General features: G+C 41.5%; 1 protein-coding gene across 1 annotated transcript; it reads left to right on the plus strand.

Annotated features, from left to right (window-relative positions):
• The first annotated feature begins 10,462 nt into the window (after positions 1–10,462).
• Positions 10,463–14,637, plus strand: LOC115553682 (uncharacterized). Its single transcript, XM_030370152.1, has 15 exons — positions 10,463–10,553; positions 10,769–11,001; positions 11,110–11,288; positions 11,414–11,510; positions 11,600–11,709; positions 11,892–12,017; positions 12,141–12,255; positions 12,344–12,406; positions 12,671–12,725; positions 12,939–13,030; positions 13,119–13,236; positions 13,326–13,427; positions 13,524–13,691; positions 13,906–14,070; positions 14,171–14,637. Exons 1-15 carry the CDS (start codon positions 10,469–10,471, stop codon positions 14,374–14,376), a joined length of 1,914 nt encoding a protein of 637 aa, XP_030226012.1. The 5' UTR covers positions 10,463–10,468; the 3' UTR covers positions 14,377–14,637.
• The last annotated feature ends 5,652 nt before the right edge of the window (positions 14,638–20,289 follow it).

The following is a 20,289-nucleotide window of genomic DNA, read 5'->3' on the forward strand; positions in this document are numbered from 1 at the left end:
AGTTGTCCTCCAGCAACTTAATCACTTCCTGGCATCAACTGGTTGTTATGACCAACCCGGTCTCACGAAAAGTCGTGACACTGTCACGTTATTTAATCTATTGAAACGTGATCAGGATCACGTATTTTCAAAATTTTCGTGTTTTACAGCACAAATTTCAAACCCATGTATTTCAAGTCAATGATAACTAACAATATGACAGCTTTTGGCCACCCATTTCTACTTAAACTTGTCTGTGAACAATATGACAGCTTTAGGCCACCCGTTTCTACTTTCACCTTTGATTCTGAGAAATTGTGACAATTCACGGATATATTAAATGCAGGTGCGCTGTATGTCTTGATGTTTATTTTATCTAGCCATCTACTGTCTTGTTTTTGGTTATGTGAATGAAAGTCCGCGTCGACGCCTCGCAAGTCCAGTGTCGCGAGCAGACGTTGCCATGACATCTAGAAATCATATCGTATTTAATGGGTTGTCACTAATATTGATGTGTTGGGCTTGATTATAACTCTTGAATAATATTGTTTGCACCACGGCCGGAAATTTGTGCTTTAAAACACGAAAATTTTGAAAATACGTGATCCTGATCACGTTTCAATAGATTAAATAATGTGACAGTGTCACGACTTTTCGTGAGACCGGGTTGTTATGACACCTTCCAATCAGGATTTCGACCCCTGCACAGCACTGAGACCGCCCTCATTAAAGTTGTAAACGACATCCGTCTTAACACAGACTCTGGCAAAACCTCAATACTAATGCTTCTAGACCTCAGTGCTGCATTCGACACTGTAGACCATACAATACTTTTGGACAGGTTAGAAAACTGGGTGGGGCTTTCAGGCACAGTCTTAAATTGGTTCAGATCCTACCTACAAAATAGGAACTACTTTGTTTCCATCGGCGACTTTGTATCAGAATCAACCAACGTGATGTGTGGAGTCCCACAAGGTTCGATCTTAGGACCCTCTTTATTCAACATCTACATGCTCCCACTAGGGCAAATCATGCATAATAACAATATTGACCATCATTGCTATGCTGATGACACGCAAATCTATGTATCGCTATCACCAAATGACTATCGGCCCATAGATCTGCTATGCCAGTGCATTGAGCAAGTGAAAGACTGGATGTGCCGAAATTTCCTTCAGCTAAATGAGGATAAAACAGAGATAATTGTATTTGGTGCTAAAACGGAAAGGCTTAAAATAACCCAACACCTTCACTCTCTGTCCCTGAAAACCTCAATCAAAGCCAGAAACCTAGGGGTTATCATGGATTCTGATTTACATTTCGAAAGTCACATCAAATCAGTTACAAAATCTGCATATTATCACCTTAAAAATGTAGCAAGACTTAGAGGGCTCATGTCCACCGAAGACTTACAAAAACTTGCACATGCCTTTATCACTAGTAAGCTTGATAACTGCAATGGTCTCCTTACAGGTCTCCCAAAACAAACTCTAAGGAAGCTTCAGCTTGTTCAGAATGCTGCTGCTAGAGTTTTAACAAAGACCTATAAATCCCTACATGGTTTAGGCCCAAAATATTTAACTGATATGCTTCCACTACATAAGCCTTCTAGAACACTAAGATCTTCTGAGACCAATCTGTTAATTATCCCCAGAGTAAACACGAAACATGGGAAAGCAGGATTTAGTTACTATGCAACAAATAGCTGGAATAAACTCCCTGAGGATTTAAGACTTGCCCCAACTCTGAGCACCTTCAAAACAAGATTGAAGACTTTTATGTTTGCTTTAGCTTTCTGCTAAATCTTAAATACTTTACCTTTATTTTACTAAAATGCCTTTTTAACTTTCCCTTTATTTTCTATTTTTACCAGAAAAATACATGACATTTGCTGAGGTTGTTTGTTGTTTGCCTTTGGTTCTGGGCTAGAGTCCTAGAATATTGTAATAGATTGTCCTTAAGGTCGGGTTGTGGTCCCGACTTGGGTTCCAGAGAGTCTGTTGATCTGATCTTAAATAACTTTCAATTTAATTTTCTCACTTTCTTAAATACATTGCACTTTCCTTTTTAACTTTCCCTTTATTTTCTATTTTTACCAGAAAAATACATGATCTGATACCAGAGAGAAAGGATAAGGGTTTGAGACCAATAATCACTGAATATACGAAGAATTGTGTTTAACTCTTTTGAGAAGAGGTGTATAAGGGTTAGAGTCCTGAGTTTGTATTTGTATAAGGGTTAGAGTCCTGAGTTTGTTTGTATAAGGGTTAGAGTCCTGAATTTGTTTGTGTAAGGGTTAGAGTCCTGAGTTTGTTTGTATAAGGGTTAGATACCTGAGTTTGTATTTGTATAAGGGTTAGAGTCCTGAGTTTGTGTGTGGGTGGAATTCTGAGACCGAGCTCCGTGGGAGACGTTTCCAAGTTCTGTCTGGGTTAGAGTCCTAGAATCTGGATTGGAGTTCCAGAGAAAGGACCAAGTTCCTTTAGGTCGGGTTGTAGTCCCGACTAGGGTTCCAGAGAGACTGTTGATCTGATCTTAAAAATTGCACTTTCAATTTTACTTACTAAAAAGCCTTTTTAAACTTTCAATTTAATTTTCTCTTAAATACATTGCACTTTCTATTTTACTCATTTCTTTGCATATGTTTTCTTTTACTTATCTATTATTTTATTTTATTGTATGACAATGTTTATATGTGAAGCACTTTGAGTCTGCCTTGTGTATGAAAAGTGCTATATAAATAAAGTTGCCTTGCCTTGCCTTGCCTAGAATATTCAAGACAAAAGACTATTATTTATTACATATTGTAATATTGTATTAAAAAAGTAATTTCCAGTTTCTGTAGAACATTTATAATTATGTGTAAAATGCTTGTGGAAAATGTTATTGAATCAAAATGGGAAAAAAATAAATAAAACATGCCTCCTTCTGTACAGCTTAATTGGACTGCTGCTCCTCATCTTGTTCTTCATCATCACTGGTGGTGGAGTCTGAGTCAAGGAATGATGTGGCCCTCTTGGCAGGTGCTTCTGGTGGGGAGTCCTGTGCTGTGGTAGATGCTCCACTTTAAACAGTGTTCAGCTGTGCATGCTGTTTGGCTTGAAGACTTCATCAGCAGGCAAGAACTTTAGTTTTCGAAACCTTGGATCCAGTGCAGCAGCAAGCAGGGTGATATTTGGAGTGTCAGGTGTAAACTGAGTTAGTCCTTGCCATCTTTCTGTGATCTGGTCTGTCGCTTGAGTCTGGAACAACCTCACAGGTGCAGTCTCAATTTCTGAACTCTGTATGTTCTTCTTAAGTTTGTGCACAAGATGTGGAAATGCAGAGAGTGTGACATATTGTTGTCCACTCAGGAACACTGTTGCCGATTCAAAGGGCTCAAGGACCTGGTTCAGCTCTTCAATCAGGTTCCACTGTTCAGGCTTGAGATCGAGGTAGTGTTTCCCTCTCTGGGTCACAGCTGGGTCAGAGAGTGTAGCAGTCACCGGCCATCTTTGTTCTTGCAGCCTGGACAGCATGGCGTAGGTGCTGTTCCAACGTGTACAGACATCCTGCACCAGCATGTTCTCCTTGGTACCCATTTGCTTCTGCTTCGCCTTCAATTTGGTGCATGCCAGTTCACTCTTCTTAAAGTGTTCAACAAGGCTTCTGGCAGTAGCCACACACTTGATGATAGCCTGGTTGATCTTCAGAGAGCTTTGCACGACCAAGTTGAGGTCGTCCTGCACATCGCACTGAGGCCCATCCATGCCTTTCTTGCAAAATCTTTGCTGCTGCTACAACATTAGAACCGTTGTCATGGACGACAGCCTTGATTTTCTCTGGTGGGATCTCAAATTTAGCAATTACCTCCTCAATCCACACTGCAATATTTGCAGCTGTGTGTCTCTCATCGAGTGGCATTGTTGTCAAGCAGTGGGACACCATTTTCCAGTTCGTCCCAAGATAGTGGCATGTCACCCCCATATAAGCCTCTGTTGCAACTGGTCCAAATATCAGTGGTGAGTGCAACACTGCTGGTCTCTTGCAGGGCTTGCATCATGATGCCTTCATACTTCTTCTCCATCTGTGTTGTGAAGAAGGTTCTAGATGGAAGCTCGTATTTTGGATGGAAAGTGGAAATCATTGCTTTAAAGCCACTATCTGCCACCATGCTCATCGGCCGCATGTCAGCGACAATCATGTTTAAAATGCTGTCTGTCAACTCAGCTGCACGCTCAGGGGTACATGATGGGGTTTTCAGCATAAATGTGTCAATCCGAGACTGTGATGGATTATTGAAAAATTCAAAAAAATTCAAAAAAAAAAAATGTTATCCATCAATCAAGACACACACGTCTGCTTCAAAACACCCTATTGTCTACTAGAAGTGACCAGCTATGGTTCAGCTTAAGCTGTCGTGTATTTATTTCTTGAACAGCTGTCTTTTTGAAAATAAAAACTTTATGGTGACGTTGGGGGCATAATTATTAGCCGCCACATTTAATTAACTAGCTATACTTATAACAACCTGGTCTCACAGGAATCCGTGTAATGACTACGGACGCTTAACTCGAAATCCGTAGCCACATCACGGAAACACGCCGATTTCCGTGATGTGGCCACGGAATTCGCTCCAATGCAAGTTAATGACACTGATGTTCCGTGGCTCACACACGGATCCCCGTTTCAACGAGCGAGTCGACCACGGGGATTAATTCAAAACCCGTGGTGGTCTCACTGAAACACTTAAATTGTCCTTGATGTGTCCACGGAAGTTGCTCCAATGCAAGTAAATGACACTGATATTCCGTGGCACACACACACAGATTCCCGTTTCAATCTGTGTGCGTGCCAAAGTTGACCACGGCGGGGGCTTGACTCAAAATCCGTGCTGGTCTGACGAAATCACTTAAATTGTCCGTGATGTGGCTACGGAATTGGCTCCAATGCAAGTAAATGTCACTGTTATTCCGTGGCTCACACACGGATCCCCGTTTCAACGAGCGAGTCGACCACGGGCGCTTAACTCAAAGTCCGTGGTGGTCTCACGGACGATCACTTAAATCGTCCGTGATGTGGCCACGGAATTTGCTCCAATGCAAGTAAATGACACTGTTATTCCGTGGCTCACACACGGATCCCCGTTTCAACGAGCGAGTCGACCACGGGCGCTTAACTCACAGTCCGTGGTGGTCTCACGGAATCACTTAAATTGTCCGTGATGTGGCCACGGAATTTGCTCCAATGCAAGTAAATGACACTGTTATTCCGTGGCTCACACACGGATCCCCGTTTCAACGAGCGAGTCGACCACGGGCGCTTAACTCACAGTCCGTGGTGGTCTCACGGAATCACTTAAATTGTCCGTGATGTGGCTACGGAATTGGCTCCAATGCAAGTCAATGACACTTTTATTCCGGGGCTCACACACAGATCCCCGTTTCAACGAGCGAGTCGACCACGGGTGCTTAACTCACAGTCCGTGTTGGTCTCACGGAATCACTTAAATCGTCCGTGATGTGGCCACGGAATTTGCTCCAATGCAAGTAAATGACACTGTTATTCCGTGGCTCACACACGGATCCCCGTTTCAACGAGCGAGTCGACCACGGGCGCTTAACTCACAGTCCGTGGTGGTCTCACGGAATCACTTAAATTGTCCGTGATGTGGCTACGGAATTGGCTCCAATGCAAGTAAATGACACTGTTATTCCGTGGCTCACACACGGATCCCCGTTTCAACGAGCGAGTCGACCACGGGTGCTTAACTCACAGTCTGTGTTGTTCTCACGGAATCACTTAAATCGTCCGTGATGTGGCCACGGAATTTGCTCCAATGCAAGTAAATGACACTGTTATTCCGTGGCTCACACACGGATCCCCGTTTCAACGAGCGAGTCGACCACGGGCGCTTAACTCACAGTCCGTGGTGGTCTCACGGAATCATTTAAATGGTCCGTGATGTGGCTACGGAATTGACTCCAATGCAAGTAAATGACAATGTTATTCCGTGGCTCACACACGGATCCACGTTTCAACGAGCGAGTCGACCACGGGCGCTTAACTCACAGTCCGTGTTGGTCTCACGGAATCACTTAAATCGTCCGTGATGTGGCCACGGAATTTGCCCCAATGCAAGTAAATGACACTATTATTCCGTGGCTCACACACGAGAGAGAGAGAGAGAGAGAGAGAGAGAGAGAGAGAGAGAGAGAGAGAGAGAGAGAGAGAGAGAGAGAGCGAGAGCGCGCTCGCTTCAGAAGGGGTGTGGCAGAAAGTACAGTGCACCCTAGGTAGGCTATGCGTCAAAACCACAAATGCAACAAAGGGTCCATGCTTTGTATTATGGAATATGGATACTACAATTTTGGCAGCAGATAGTGTGGTACACACTCTATTATGTATCATGCTCATGCTCATGAAAATAATCTATTGAACTGTGTCCCAGAGCACGGTTGTCTGACTTATTTTGTGCTACACAGAACACAAACCATAGCCTTTCAATTGGGATATTTGATTCGACTATAGAAGGGGTGTGCGCTGGTACAGGGCACCCTCTTATGTATGTGTCAAAACAACATATGCACCAAAGGGTAAATGAAGTATTAGAGATACTCTGATATCCCCTTTTTTTTCAGCAGACCTCCTCAAACACATTTCGTGCTAATGCTCAGGAAGATTAATCGATTGAATCGTGTCCCAGAGCATGATTTTCCGACTTTATTCGTACTGCAGAACGAAATGTAAACCCATGCCTTTTGGATGGGAGCGTTTCTCAGAATATAAACAAGTAGCTATATAAATATGTATATAATAAATAAATAAATATATAATTAATTAAATACGTCAACACGTCACTCTGAGAGATGCGCACGGACATTGACGCAGCCGCGAAAGCAAAACACCAGGTTCATTGATTGAACGAGGCAGGGTTATTTTAATTAATTAATTCAGTTATCATGTCATTCCTCTTCCTGAGTGTTTATTGACTATTCCTGGTGATTTAAATGCTCATTGCAAGCTTCCTATTTATGTCTAGTGTAGGCTATACTGTCAATAAGCACCCTCCCCGTCCGATATGGATATGGAGAATTGTTCCCACGCCCCAGTGATGGTGGTGTCATATCTATGAAAGAGGGCATTCAAATATGTAACGGATAATGTATAGAATAACATATTAATTAAATAATTAATTAAATTAAGGGTGGTTCATTTTGTTTGATAATCTCAAAATATATTTTTTTTTGTTAGAGTACTTTTGGTGTAAACCGAAATCGTATGATTGGCCCCGTTACCAATTTAAATATCCAAAAAATAAATAAAAAAATAAATAAAATGTAGCCTAGGCCTATGTCTTATTTTTATTATGCAAACAAACTCAAAATACTCTTGCAAACCATTGCTGTTTTATTGAAACTGGTCAGCGATACACAAAAAACACATAGCCAACAAATGCAGAGATGACCAAGTCATTAATTAATATTCGGGCGATTCGGTTGACATTGTGGCTGCGCGTCATAGCTTCGTCACACAGGCTACATCCCAGAATTGCGCCTTTTCCAGTCATTGCAGGATCACTTTCAACAGGTATGTAGCCTATTTCCTGCATGTTTAATATGCGTTTAATATGCATTGTTATATAAACGTTGTCTCAGACTTTTCTCGTGTTAGCTAGAGCCATTATCTCTGATTAGTTAATTTAGCTAGGGTTATCAAAACAGGTGCCTATTTTTAGACAGCCAGCATTATAGTTGAACTATGTGCGCAATGCGTCGCGTTCCTCTGTGTTTGTGCAAATACCAGATGTGTAGGGTATTACATGAGCGCCATGTACATTAGGGATGGAGTGCATGCATTAGGGATAAGTGAAGTGGAATAGTGGCCTGGATTTTACACGAATCACGCACGCACATAGTAGCCTAGGAGCCATTCGGTCGGTACTAGTTACGCGTTCCTCATCCTTTGGGTCGGATCTCGGGAGGTGACGTTCTGTTATTCTTCTGTGAATCTAAAACTCCGTGACCACGCAGACGCTTCGACGCAGTCATGAACCTTGCAAAGAGTACCTGAGACACTCAGGGAGTGAACGCGGATTGGCTAATACCCCCTCAGAAGCAGTTATATAGAAATTAGAAGATAAAAAGAAAATACCGTGTTATAATACCGTTATCGTCTATGCCTCAAATCATACCTTGATATAAATTGTAGTCCATACTGTACAGCCCTCGTTGTAGCCTACATCTCATCGACACATTGATTCACGGAGTAATTTAACTAAACTTTGAAAGAGATTTGACAACAGAATCCGAGCCCCAATCTGTGAGATTTTGTCAAGAGTCCTATTTATATTATAAACACTAAAGGGAAACGCACAGTCCTGGTTGATTGCAACACCAAAGAGCAAGGCATGTTGGTGTGGCCAGAGAGCTGTCTCAACCACAGTGTTGTCACTGGTTTAATGGCCTTCCTCCTTTGGGAAGTGCACCCTGTGCTTCAGTCATTCTTGTGTAGAATATAACAAGAATGGTTATTGAGCAATTTGTTGGTCGGACGATTACAATAATGGTGATTCGATTATTTTATTTATTCCCTGCATTTTTTTGACTAAGATGTAACTAGTAATCACTATCATACATCTAATTTTTGTTAATGAATGTAGAAATCATTCTAATTATGTTTTTTTGTCTTTGTTACAGATTATTTACAAGATAGCTTTCCAAAAAAGACAAACAAAGGCACTTTTAAGAGCCATTCTCTCTCTCTCTCTCTCTCTCACACTTTCTCTCTCTTTCTCACACTCACAGACACACACACACACACACACACACACACACACACACACACACACACACACACACACACACACACACACACACACACAAACACACTCCTGTATTTTATCTGTATTGTGTGTCAATTGTCCAGCGATGTTCAAAAACCAGAAGGTTTGTTCTGATGCCGTTGAGATCAGGGACCATATGGCTTCTGAAATCAGTAATGCGCTACTCCTTGAGGCCCGGGTGAGACCAATTTCATCAGCTTACTTCCATTTGTATGAACTTTACCATTGCTGTTGTTTGAGTAATCCAATGTAAAGTATAACTTTACAGTCTGATATTGTATCTGAAAAGGTTGCTGTTATTGTCATGTAGGCAGCAATGGGAGACTCCCACTTTCCTCCAAAAAAAAAGAGGAGAAAGAAGAGTGCAGTCAAAAAAAAGAAAGTGGTCACGAGCCGACTTCAGAAACATCAGAAATCACCCAGACGTGCATCAGGTTGTTGTTTACTGCACTGTTGTCATGGTTAAATAATAATTCACGAAATGCCAGCGGGTAGAAATATGGTGTTATCCCTCTTTGACAGATGTATGGTTGATTTTTGGGGGATTTCCAGACTAAAATGTATGAAGCCTGATACTATAGATAACCCAAAAAATATTGGTCTCTGCAGCTTCCGTGAACCCAGTGAGTGAGGAAGTCCAGCTCGAAGGAATTGAATTGACTGCAAGTCTTGGTGAGTATGCCTGCATATTCTGTATGACTACATTTCCCATTCCTCCATATCCACAACTTCATATCCACAACTTTCTCAATGATCTCTCTGACTCTGACCATTACCATGGGGTGTGGGATGTGTGTGTGTGTGTGGGGGGGGGGGGGGGGAGCGGGAAGGGCTCTTATCACTTGATAATGTTGTTTGTAATACCATTAAATAGTTACCATGGTCAAAAAGCATTAAACCATCATTGAATTTAACACTAGTGTGTTCCACGGTCAAACTCAATTTGTATTACGCCTTCCCACAATTGACGGATGGTTAAACAGTTATATTATTTTCAGAAACTCGTCTTCAAGAGTTAAGGGGTACCCTTGCCTCTGAAGCTCCAGTGGCAAAAGCAGACATAACCTGGACACAACGGCAGGTGCTCGCTGGAGTTAGGGCAAAATTAGCAAGGCCATTACTCCTAGATGCCAAACTCTCGGCACAGAGAGCATTACAGGAAACATGCCAGAAATGCCACGAAGAGGAGGCAGTTATTCGGTGCCTTGAGTGTGTCCCACTGGACTTTGAGTACCTCTGTGGCAAGTGTGACATAGAGGTCCACAGGAGGCATGTCTTCCATGGCAGGGTGGCAATATTCCATGGCTATCTGGAGCCTATTCCCCCTACAAAGGCAGTGGTGGTGGATGGGAATGGCCAGCTTCATTTTTCCGAGCAGGGTATGTTCATTCAACAATTTCTGTAGACTAGTAAAGAGTTATTCCAAATATTGTGTGAAAATATTGTGCGGAAACCTAATTTACATCACTCATTGACTGATTCTGTTGGTTTTTCACAGTGTTTGATATGTTAAAACATTTCCTTTTTGTCAGAAAGCAGTGATAGTGACATATGGTATAGTGGTCTGGCCAACTTTGTGGATGTTGGAGTGGGATTTTCGAATCACTATTGTAACAAGCATATATAAAAACAGATATTTTCTGTTTTGCAGTATGTCAGTTGCCAATGCCTGCCCAAAGGGTAATATGTGGTTGCACTGAAGAGGCTGAGGTTACCACTGGGAGGCATATTGCAGTGGTCACTATAAATGGTATGTCCTGGAAGTCACACTTTTTGTTTCAGTACCACAGAACTTGCACCCCAACTTAACATCTGCAAGCACGGCAAACTTCAATTCATCAATATACCAGCAATTACCAAACGTTACATTTCTTGTCAAATGAAACTATTATTGACTATTATCAATCAACTTTACCACAATTGTGTCTGTGAAACATCCTTAGTGTAATGGTTTTTTTTTCACAGGACGATACGAGATGTGTTTACCCCGAAAGGTCTGCTCTTGCTGCACAACAGAATGGACTCCAGGGGTAAAGGACCTTCTACAGTATAATTACTGGCCAAGCACTACCAACTGCCAGACTTTATATTCGTTTGATGTTTTTGAGGCATTTTCAAACATAAAGTTGGCAGCTCCCTCCCTGTCGAGGCATGCTTTTTTAAAGCTTCTGGAGCACCAGTCTGTTCGAGGAGGAAGGGTAAGTCTGCCTGAATCGCATTGTAACACACAATTATAACTGTATTTGTAATTTTGTGGGTATGTTTCTTTTTTTGAAATCCTAATAGATTTTTTTTTCCTTTCATAGCCAGGGAAAATCTGTGCAGATATGTTCCAGAGGAGCTACTTTGAATATTGCTTATGCAAGCACACAGAGGACACAATGTCTGAAGTTGACCCTTTTTGCTGTCCAGCCTGTCAACCTGATATGTTGGCAGTATGCTGTGATGGCAACCGGAAACATTATCGTTTCAAAAAGTCAAGGGGGTATGTAAATATTACACAGACGTTAATGTAGCTATTTGAACAACAACATTGTCATTGAAATAGTTTCATGTCGAGTAATGTGTCGTTAGTTAAATAGGCATTTTGTGATCATTTGCAATGCACAGAACTGAGGAACCCTCTTTATATGAGGGCTTGTTCATAGCCAAAGACGATGAAGTTCTGGCCTTTCAGGAGAATATCAGAGGAAGCAGCGGGGCAAGAGTAAGTTTGATTCTGCATACCACAATCTGTTTATGTATGTGTGTAAGGTATGTGTTTCTAGTCCAAATGAGTAACAGCTGACTTCACAGGCAAATGACAATGGGACATGTGGGGTGTCAAGGTTCAGGGCAAGTAAGGAGGCCTCAAAGAAATCTTCCTCAAAAATTGATGAAGAGGGCATACAGGTGGCAGTCTGCAGGTATGTTGGTATGTCAGAAGAATGTTATTGTACAGTGCCATTTGCCACTCATGTTGTGGACACATACATCTGAATGTCATATTTGATGTACAGTAAAAAATCAAGAAATGTGAGTGTGTGAGGTTTTGAGCAACTCTTTGTGTGTAAGTTGATGATTATCCATATTGTCTCTTATCAATCAGACATGGGATATTATTGCGAGGACTGAACCACTACCGTGGCGAAATATTTGCCTACCCCATGTTTTTGCAGAAAGAATTGGGAGAGAGGGCAAATGTCACTTTCTTCTGCATGGATGTTGTCTGCAGGTAATTTCTCTTTGTCAACCTACTGTATATTAAATGATTAAAGGATCGTGGTTTTAGATTGATGTCCCAGCAAAATGTGTTGCAACGTGCGTAATACCCACTAATGTTGCTCTTGTTTTGTAGGTACTGGCCCTACCTAAGCAAAGTGGTTGATGAGTTTCCAGATCTTCAGCCTTTGATGCATATGAGACCATTTCTCAGTGTAATGCACGCCAAAGCACATACAGCAAAATGCGAGGTACCTGAAATAATAATAATGCTTTACATTGCACTTTTAACATTAAGTAAAAGTGCAATGAAATGAATGGTAAAACACTATGTTGCAGGTGAGATGGGGTGGCAGAAATCAGGATGGAGCAGGGAACACAGTTGGAGAGGAAGTTGAACAAGTATGTTATTACTGTCATTATTGAAACGGTGGACATAGGACTCTTAGGACTCATTCGCATCATGCGAATGATGATGCACATCTGCAGGGAATGGGGAGAACAGTTACTCTATTGCCGCTTCAGAAAATAAAACATGCTGTATGACTGGCCTATGTATTCACAAAATGCTTTGAATCAAAGACAGGATCTATTATGTTTTTTTTAATGTATTTTTTGACAGTTTATATAGGGATAATTTAATTAATGTATTGTCTTTACATCTAGGTGAACAGCTTTCTCTCCAGGGCAGCTCTTATCACAAAATACATGACAAAAGCAGGTTGGTATAGCACATTTAATGTTATGACACAATACACTGACACCATAAACTGAAGAGAACGCTCTTAAGACAGACTTATTATAGTATTATTATTTTATGTTATTACACACACTTTTAGAACAAGTCATGTCCATCAGATTTTCTCAACTGCAATTGCCTTTCCAATGTGAATCTGTCCTATCCAGCATGTGGATTTATTTATGTTTAAATTAGGGAGAGAAAATATGCTGACGCAACAGGCCATGGGTTGGAACAGAAAAAAGACAGAGAACCTCCACAAAGCTTTGGCCCAGAGATACGTCACAGTAAGCTCATTGACAAAGATCTGATGAACACTTTTTTTTGCTGGAAGATGGCATGAAATTGTTTTACCTTTTTTTTTGTGTTTTCAAGATCTCAGAGAGGGCAAAACTGGAAGCTGCCAGCCTCAGTGACTTTCAGCAAAAGCAAAACCTCACTCAGCAAACAATAGAGCAGTGGGTGTTTGATGTCCAGCAATGGGCAGTCACAGGTAAATCAAGCACATTGCAACAACTATTCAAACATAAAGTGGATATAAATTGGAAAATGAAATGATCACTGACTGTCTTACCTATTTAGATCGAGTCTACACACAAGGGTGTACAGAGGACCTCAGGGCAGAAATAGAGACCATCACAGTAACCCTCCTACGCAAGAAGCAGGACCTCTATCGTCAGCATGGTTTGTTGATCGCTATTGTAATGGCACATTACAAAATCAAAAAAAAAGAAAAATGGTGTCCATGACAGTTTTTTAGGCTATTGTTTCACTTTGCAGATAGCAACCAGACAAGACACAGCAAGCGAAGAAAACTTAGAGATTTAAAAAAAAAACTAAGAGAAAAGGTCTTGCAGTACAACGCATCTGAAGAAGATGAAATTGATGAGGACTTGGCCTGCAATTTGACGGAGGGCTACATCCTGCCATGGGAGAGAAGTGAAGATGGTATGATGTTTTCCCTTCTGACTAAAACATAAACATAATTCCCCCTCTCAAATGCTTTATTGGCATGACTGTTTGAGTACAGTAGTCTCTGTCTCTCTCTCACACTCTCTGTCTGTCTGTCTCTATCGCTCTGTCCCTCTCTCTTTCTCTGTGGGTTTGTAATGTTATCAAAGTATTCCTTTTTCATATTTCCATCACTTTCCTCTACCTACAGGCCACTCATTCAGATTGAAAAGGTCACTCTTTGACCGAATTATGCTACTTAAACGGTATGAGGAGGAGCAGAGCATCCTCATCAAAGAAATGACACAGCACATCATGTCATTAAGGAAGAAGATAAAGGGAGTGGAGAAACTCAAAGACAACATTGGGATGTTCGGTATGTTGAATTCTGAACATTCATTTTCCTCAAAATGTAATTCAAAGTAAATGTTATGCCATAGTAAATGCCATTTTCAATATTTTCTATTTCAATACAGATTTTGGTGACATGTCAGAGGACGCTGCAAAAGGTTTCGAAAGTGTCCTCATGCGGAGGTCCACCGAACTGGAGAATTCATGCCAACAAGCTGTGAGCTCATACAGTGCTATAGTTGATGAGTTAGAGATTGAAGACACCGAACAAAGGGTGGATTCTGAGGGTGAAAATGGCTTCAGTAGTCCGGAGTCAGAGGAAGAGGATTAGGAAGGAAAATATCAGGGGGGTTTATTTTTGCTTTCTGTTAACTTTGTTCTACTTATATTTTCCCTCTGTATTGTATCCCTATGTATTGTTCCCTTAAATTAGAAAATAATAAATTTTAGCATATTCACAGTACCCTGAACTAAGAGCCCAACTTGTTAATTAATCATAATCAAAGTAGGGTATATTTGTTGCTATATTTGTTGGCACTCTACGGCTGACTGAATGTTCATGCATTGGTAATCTATAATAAGTAACAATAAATACAATGCCCTTCTTTGAGCTAATGACTCCATACTCACTTTTCACTTTGACAAGACTGATTAAGTGCTGTAAACTATACTGTTTTCAGTCTGTGACAAGGTAGATAAGGCGCACATTTATTAAACCAAAATAAATAAATACGTTTTCAGTGGAAACTTGCATTTAGACCCCATTCTGGTCGGGTTTCTTGATGCATACGTAAGTCCTCAAATCATTCCACCATTGTTCAGTCATTGCATGTCCCTGGCCTATTCAGTTGGTCCCTCGTAGTAAAAGGTCCATCATCATCTGGGGTTTAGCTTTACATACTGCCAATGGGTCCACAACTTCCTGACTAAAGTGAAGAAGTCTTCAAAACCAAAGAGATGGCAATCACAATCACTAGCTATCATTAAAAGTGTTTATCTAAAAAAAAAAAAAAAATTATGTTATTTATCTTCGCTCACTGAATGTGAAGGTTGTTTTGTTTGATAGTTATGACGAAGAATATTTTAGGGCCGTGTTCCAATACCCGTACTGTCCGTACTGCGTACTCAAAATTTGAGTACGCAGTACGTTCCAATTCAGATCCGGCGAAAAGAAGTATACTTCAAGGACCCGGATGCCGTACTCAAAATGGGCTAATCGTGAAGTGTGGATCGAAGGACCCTCTCCGTACTCAACGGCAGCCTACGTAGCGGAAGAGGCGGAGCCAGGCTGAGCCAAAGTCGGCGCATTGTCCACATAGCCTGCATTAATAGTCATTTTGTAGTTTTGATAGCTTTTTATTAGAGCTGTCAAGCTATTAAAATATTTAATCGTGATTAATCGCATTAATGTCATAGTTAACTATTATTAATCGCGATTAATTGCAAATTATTTTTCTATGCTAAATATCCCTTGATTTTTTTGTTCCATAATTCTTCTCATTTTAATTCTCTTATCAACATGATGAAGTGCATCGGCTTGCCTTGTGCAAATGATTTTCTATTGATAACAACATTGGCATATACTGATCAAAACAGGACGATACAAAAAAAGAGCCTATAGTGCAAATAAACGACTGCTTTGAACAAATGTCATTTGAACATAGCAGTCAGGCTACTGCTTCTTTGTTTTGAGCCCAAAATTTTTTTTTTTTTTTTTTTTTTTTTTTAATAAAATAATTACGTTAATCGCGCGATAAAATTTTTAACGCCGTTAAATTTGGTTTGCGTTAACGCCGTTAATAACGCGTTTAACTGACAGCTCTACTTTTTATAGCTGCTAGGCGTAAAGAGTTTACCGTTCAAAGCGGGATGTTTATTGCGGGGGAGGAGCCGCGGCGGCAGTCGTGATCGTCATTTCCGGTAAGTGCACCACAGAGTACTCGATTTGGAACAGCACTCACATCTGAAAAATTAGCGTACTCAAGTGAGTACGGATAGTGCAGATAGTGTACTTCCTTTAAGTGTACTCATGGAAGTACGGCTATTGGAACACGGCACTGGTCTCGACAGAAATATAATAACATGGTTTCTATGGACGATGAAACCAGCAGCTCGCATGGCTATAAAACCATTGTCTTTGCTGATTATGTTACTTTATTCAACAACTCTAAAAACAACTTCAAGCCCTGAAGGAAAAGATAATTCCCCGCCAGAAGTCGGGAAGGCCCGTGCAAGTGAACGGAGCGTTCAACAGCTTAGTGGCGAAGTCACGCCTCTTCCGGTAGAGCCAATGGGACCTATGACATCGAAAAATATGAATGGGTTTCAATGGAGAGAAAGTAATTATTTTCTGGTCCCAGTCTTTATATGCCTTGGATTACACATATGTTGTTCGTGGATTTAAATTATTATTTTTCATGTCAAGAGTTTGACCGTTTATAATGCAATTGTTCAGTTAAAGGCTGTAGAGAAAACATAATGGTTTTCACCTCTTTCGATGCTGTTATCCTCCCCTTGGAAAAAAGAGGTGAAGTGGAGCAGAGAGATCGCCATGTCTGTACCAGAGTGGTGGTGACGTTATATCATTCGCGTCGACAGCAGCGAAGAGCTGTAGTTCACAAAGTGGCCTCACACATGACAAAACCTAACATTATCAAACTTCTTCGCGAACATTTTTAGTTCTCTTGGCATGAAAAAATATAATTTAAATCCACAAACAACAAATGTGTAATCCAAGGGATACAAAGACTGGGACCAGAAAATAATTACTTTCTTTCCATTGAAACCCATTCATATTTTCCGATTTCATCAACCCAGTCTCACTCCCTACTCGTCAAATGTGTGACGCATGGCCAAGGATCCCTGGCGTCAATTCCCGATGGGTACTTTTTTCGTCGTTCTTCAAACTCAGTCAGAACTATTAAACACCAGAGGATGGGCGGGTTTGGGCAGTGGACACACACACACACACACACACACACACACACACACACACACACACACACACACACACACACACACACACACACACAATGCATTTCGCTGCTAAAACAACAACTTGGGCTGCTTCTAGGACATTTTGGGTGGATTTTGAACGGTATGTGGGCAGGACGTTTTTTGCAGGCAGGACCTGGCAACCCTGCGCTGTTGCCCGAGGTGCAGAAATGCTCCGGAACAGATCTGGATCCACCATGGCCAAAATAATTGTCATGAATAGCATGAATAGATTCATGCATTATCATTCAACTTGAACATGTGTTTTTACAGTGTAGAGTGAGTGGTGGAAGGATGACTTATGTTGGCCAACCCGGAAGTGAACGTCGACCTGGGTTTCCCTTGACAAAAAGCCAACGGGTTTTTCCATTGGATTTTGGATTATTGCAGAAAAATTAGCATCTTTGAAGCACCTCCACAAAAACTGAAAATAAATAACTAAATAAAAATAACTGTGCTCCAAAGAACGAAATGTAAACCAATGCATTCTGAAAGGGAGTGTTTCTCCGATTTTTCCATGCTACACAGAACGAAATGTAAACCCATGCAAATAAAGACTTCATGGTCATAATCATTTAAATATCATTAATCTCCTGAGGGTGGTATTCTATTTTTTTCAACGGGGCTGAATCCAGTCACTTGACCGTCATGGTTGCTATGGTGGTTGCGATCCACCAGCCCCTCCAATCCTTACATGGCTCAAAAAACCACGCGGCAAATGAGCTGCCGTAAATTGTGTTGTTTTTGTCGTAAACTAGGGTCCAATGGTTAGAAAATAGACGGATATTCCAAGGTATCCTTAAAAGGCAGCTTGGATGTTTTTATTTTCTGCAGTTTAGACTTCTTCTATAACCTATTTTTGAAAGCAAAACACCAAGCTCATTGATTTAACGAGGCAGGGTTATTTGAAACAATTTATTAAATAAATATTTATGAGAGGTCATTCCTTCTCCTGAGTTTTCTTCCTATTTATGTCTAGTGTACAACCCTACTGTCCACAAGCATCACCCCCCCCTCCCCATATGGATTTGGAGAATTGTTGCCACGTCCCAGTGGTGGAGGTATCATATATATGAAAGAGGGCATTCAATTATACTACAATGATCAATTAGGAGGCCGAAGCCCTAAAGGAAGTGATGCAATAGGTGACTGGGTCGACAACATTTAAGTAAGCTTTACTTTGAGGTCTCTTATATATCAAAGGGGGTCTCAAAGGACGCATACGCTTCAACCTGTGGCTCCAGCCCTACAGGAAATGACTCAGCAAGTGCCCCATCTTGTTGCACCTGCACCCAGCGGCTCGCTTGCAAGATTTTGGCCTGAAGTTATAATATTCCCAGACCTACACCGTAGCCATCCAACCTGCATATCTGAGAATCAGGCCTCTCTTTAATAATGACAAAAAGTTATGAGAGAAATACACATTAACTTTTGTCTCATAAGCGGCGTGGTGCCGGCTCCTTTTGACCTTTTGACCCCAGACTTCTGGGGGAATAGCTGAATCAATTCATTAGTCAATCAGAAGCATGTAAATATCTTCCCGGTGGCGTAAGAGGGCGAACAAGGTGTCCTCCGACATCTACGCTTCCAGGCGATTGCAACGGTGCCACACATGAGCATATTCGAACATGTTTAATGGTAGTAATTAGCTGTCGTAATTGGAGGCCTTAATCAATAATGAGCCGCTATTGATTTGCTTCCCGATAGAAATTTTTGACAAATGACATGTTATTTAGCATCTACACGTTGACCTGAGTCCAAAGACACCCAGCATGACACTCTAGCAAATGGTAACATGTGTTTTACATGGTACACCTAGGTCTAGGACATAATCTCGGTGTAGCAAGAGGGCGAGCTTGATCTCATTGGACTCAGCTTAACGTGTAGATGCTGAATAACATGTAATTTGTCAAAAATCTCCATCGGGAAGCAAATCTATAGCTGGTCATTATTGATAAAGGCCTCCAAAATCGACAGCTAATTACTACCCCGAAACATATTCAAATATGATCATGTGTGGCACTGTTGCAATCGCCTCGAAACGTAGATGTCAAAGGACACCTTGTTTGCCCCGTTACGTAACCGGGAAGATATTTTCATACTTCTAATGAATTGATTCATATTTTAAGGTTCTCGGAGTGAGACTTTAAGCGGCTGCAGCAGAAGGGTTGAGACGAAAGATGATATCAAGACATTTATAGAATATTCCCATTCACATTATGATTCTTCGTCATAACATCCGACCAAACATCCTTTACAGTCACCAAGCGAGGATTATGAAAGTCCAGGCCCCCCCTTCCGGCACTCGGGGTCCGACTGGGCCAAGTTTCGGGCAGGAAGGGCCCCCCATTCCGGCCCTCGGGGTCCGACCGGGCCAAGTTTCGGTGCCGGGGTCCCAGTTAGGCCTTAGAATAAGGTATTCAAATTTCAGGGCGGTAGGACCTTCCTATCTCAAAAACTGTTTTTCCACCACATTCTGAACCATTAGGTCTTGCAGGTAACACTTCTGAGGGGCTTTGTCCTTTAGGCCGAAGCCCTAAAGGAATTGATGCAATAGGTGACTGGGTCGACAACATTTAAGTATGCTTTACTTTGAGGTCTCTTATATATATCAAAGGGGGTCTCAAAGGACGCATACGCTTCAACCCATGGCTCCAGCCCTACAGGAAATGACTCAGCAAGTGCTCCATCTCGTTGCACCTGCACCCAGCGGCTCGCTTGCAAGATTTTGGCCTGAAGTTCTTCCCAGACCTACACCCTAGCCATCCAACATGCATATCTGAGAATCAGGCCTCTCCTTAATAATGACAAAAAGTTATGAGAGAAACACACATTAACTTTTTGTTATCTCGTAAGCGGCGTGGTGCCGGCTCCTTTTGACCTTTTGACCCCCGACTTCAAAAACGTGGCCACAGGCCAGCTGTGTCTACACACCTTTAGCCACAAATGTACACCTCCATCCCACAAAAAATGGGGACTAGAAACTAACCTCTGTCTTATGTACATTTACTGTACTGTTGGAGGTCACGCCCCTTTGCCGACCTTTTCGAGATAGCTAGGGATGCTAAAATGTTTACACACATTTCCCGGGGCCCCGTGAACGATATATCCGAGATTTGGAGTTCTAGCCCTTAGAGAAAAAAAGTTTTCCCAAATGGAGTGTCATTTGGACAAAGCCCCTCAGAAGTGTAGCCTGCAAGACCTAATGGTTCAGAATGTGGTGGAAAAACAGTTTTTGAGATAGGAAGGT

Source organism: Gadus morhua, chromosome 11, assembly GCF_902167405.1.
Source record: "Gadus morhua chromosome 11, gadMor3.0, whole genome shotgun sequence".
NCBI lineage: Eukaryota > Metazoa > Chordata > Actinopteri > Gadiformes > Gadidae > Gadus > Gadus morhua.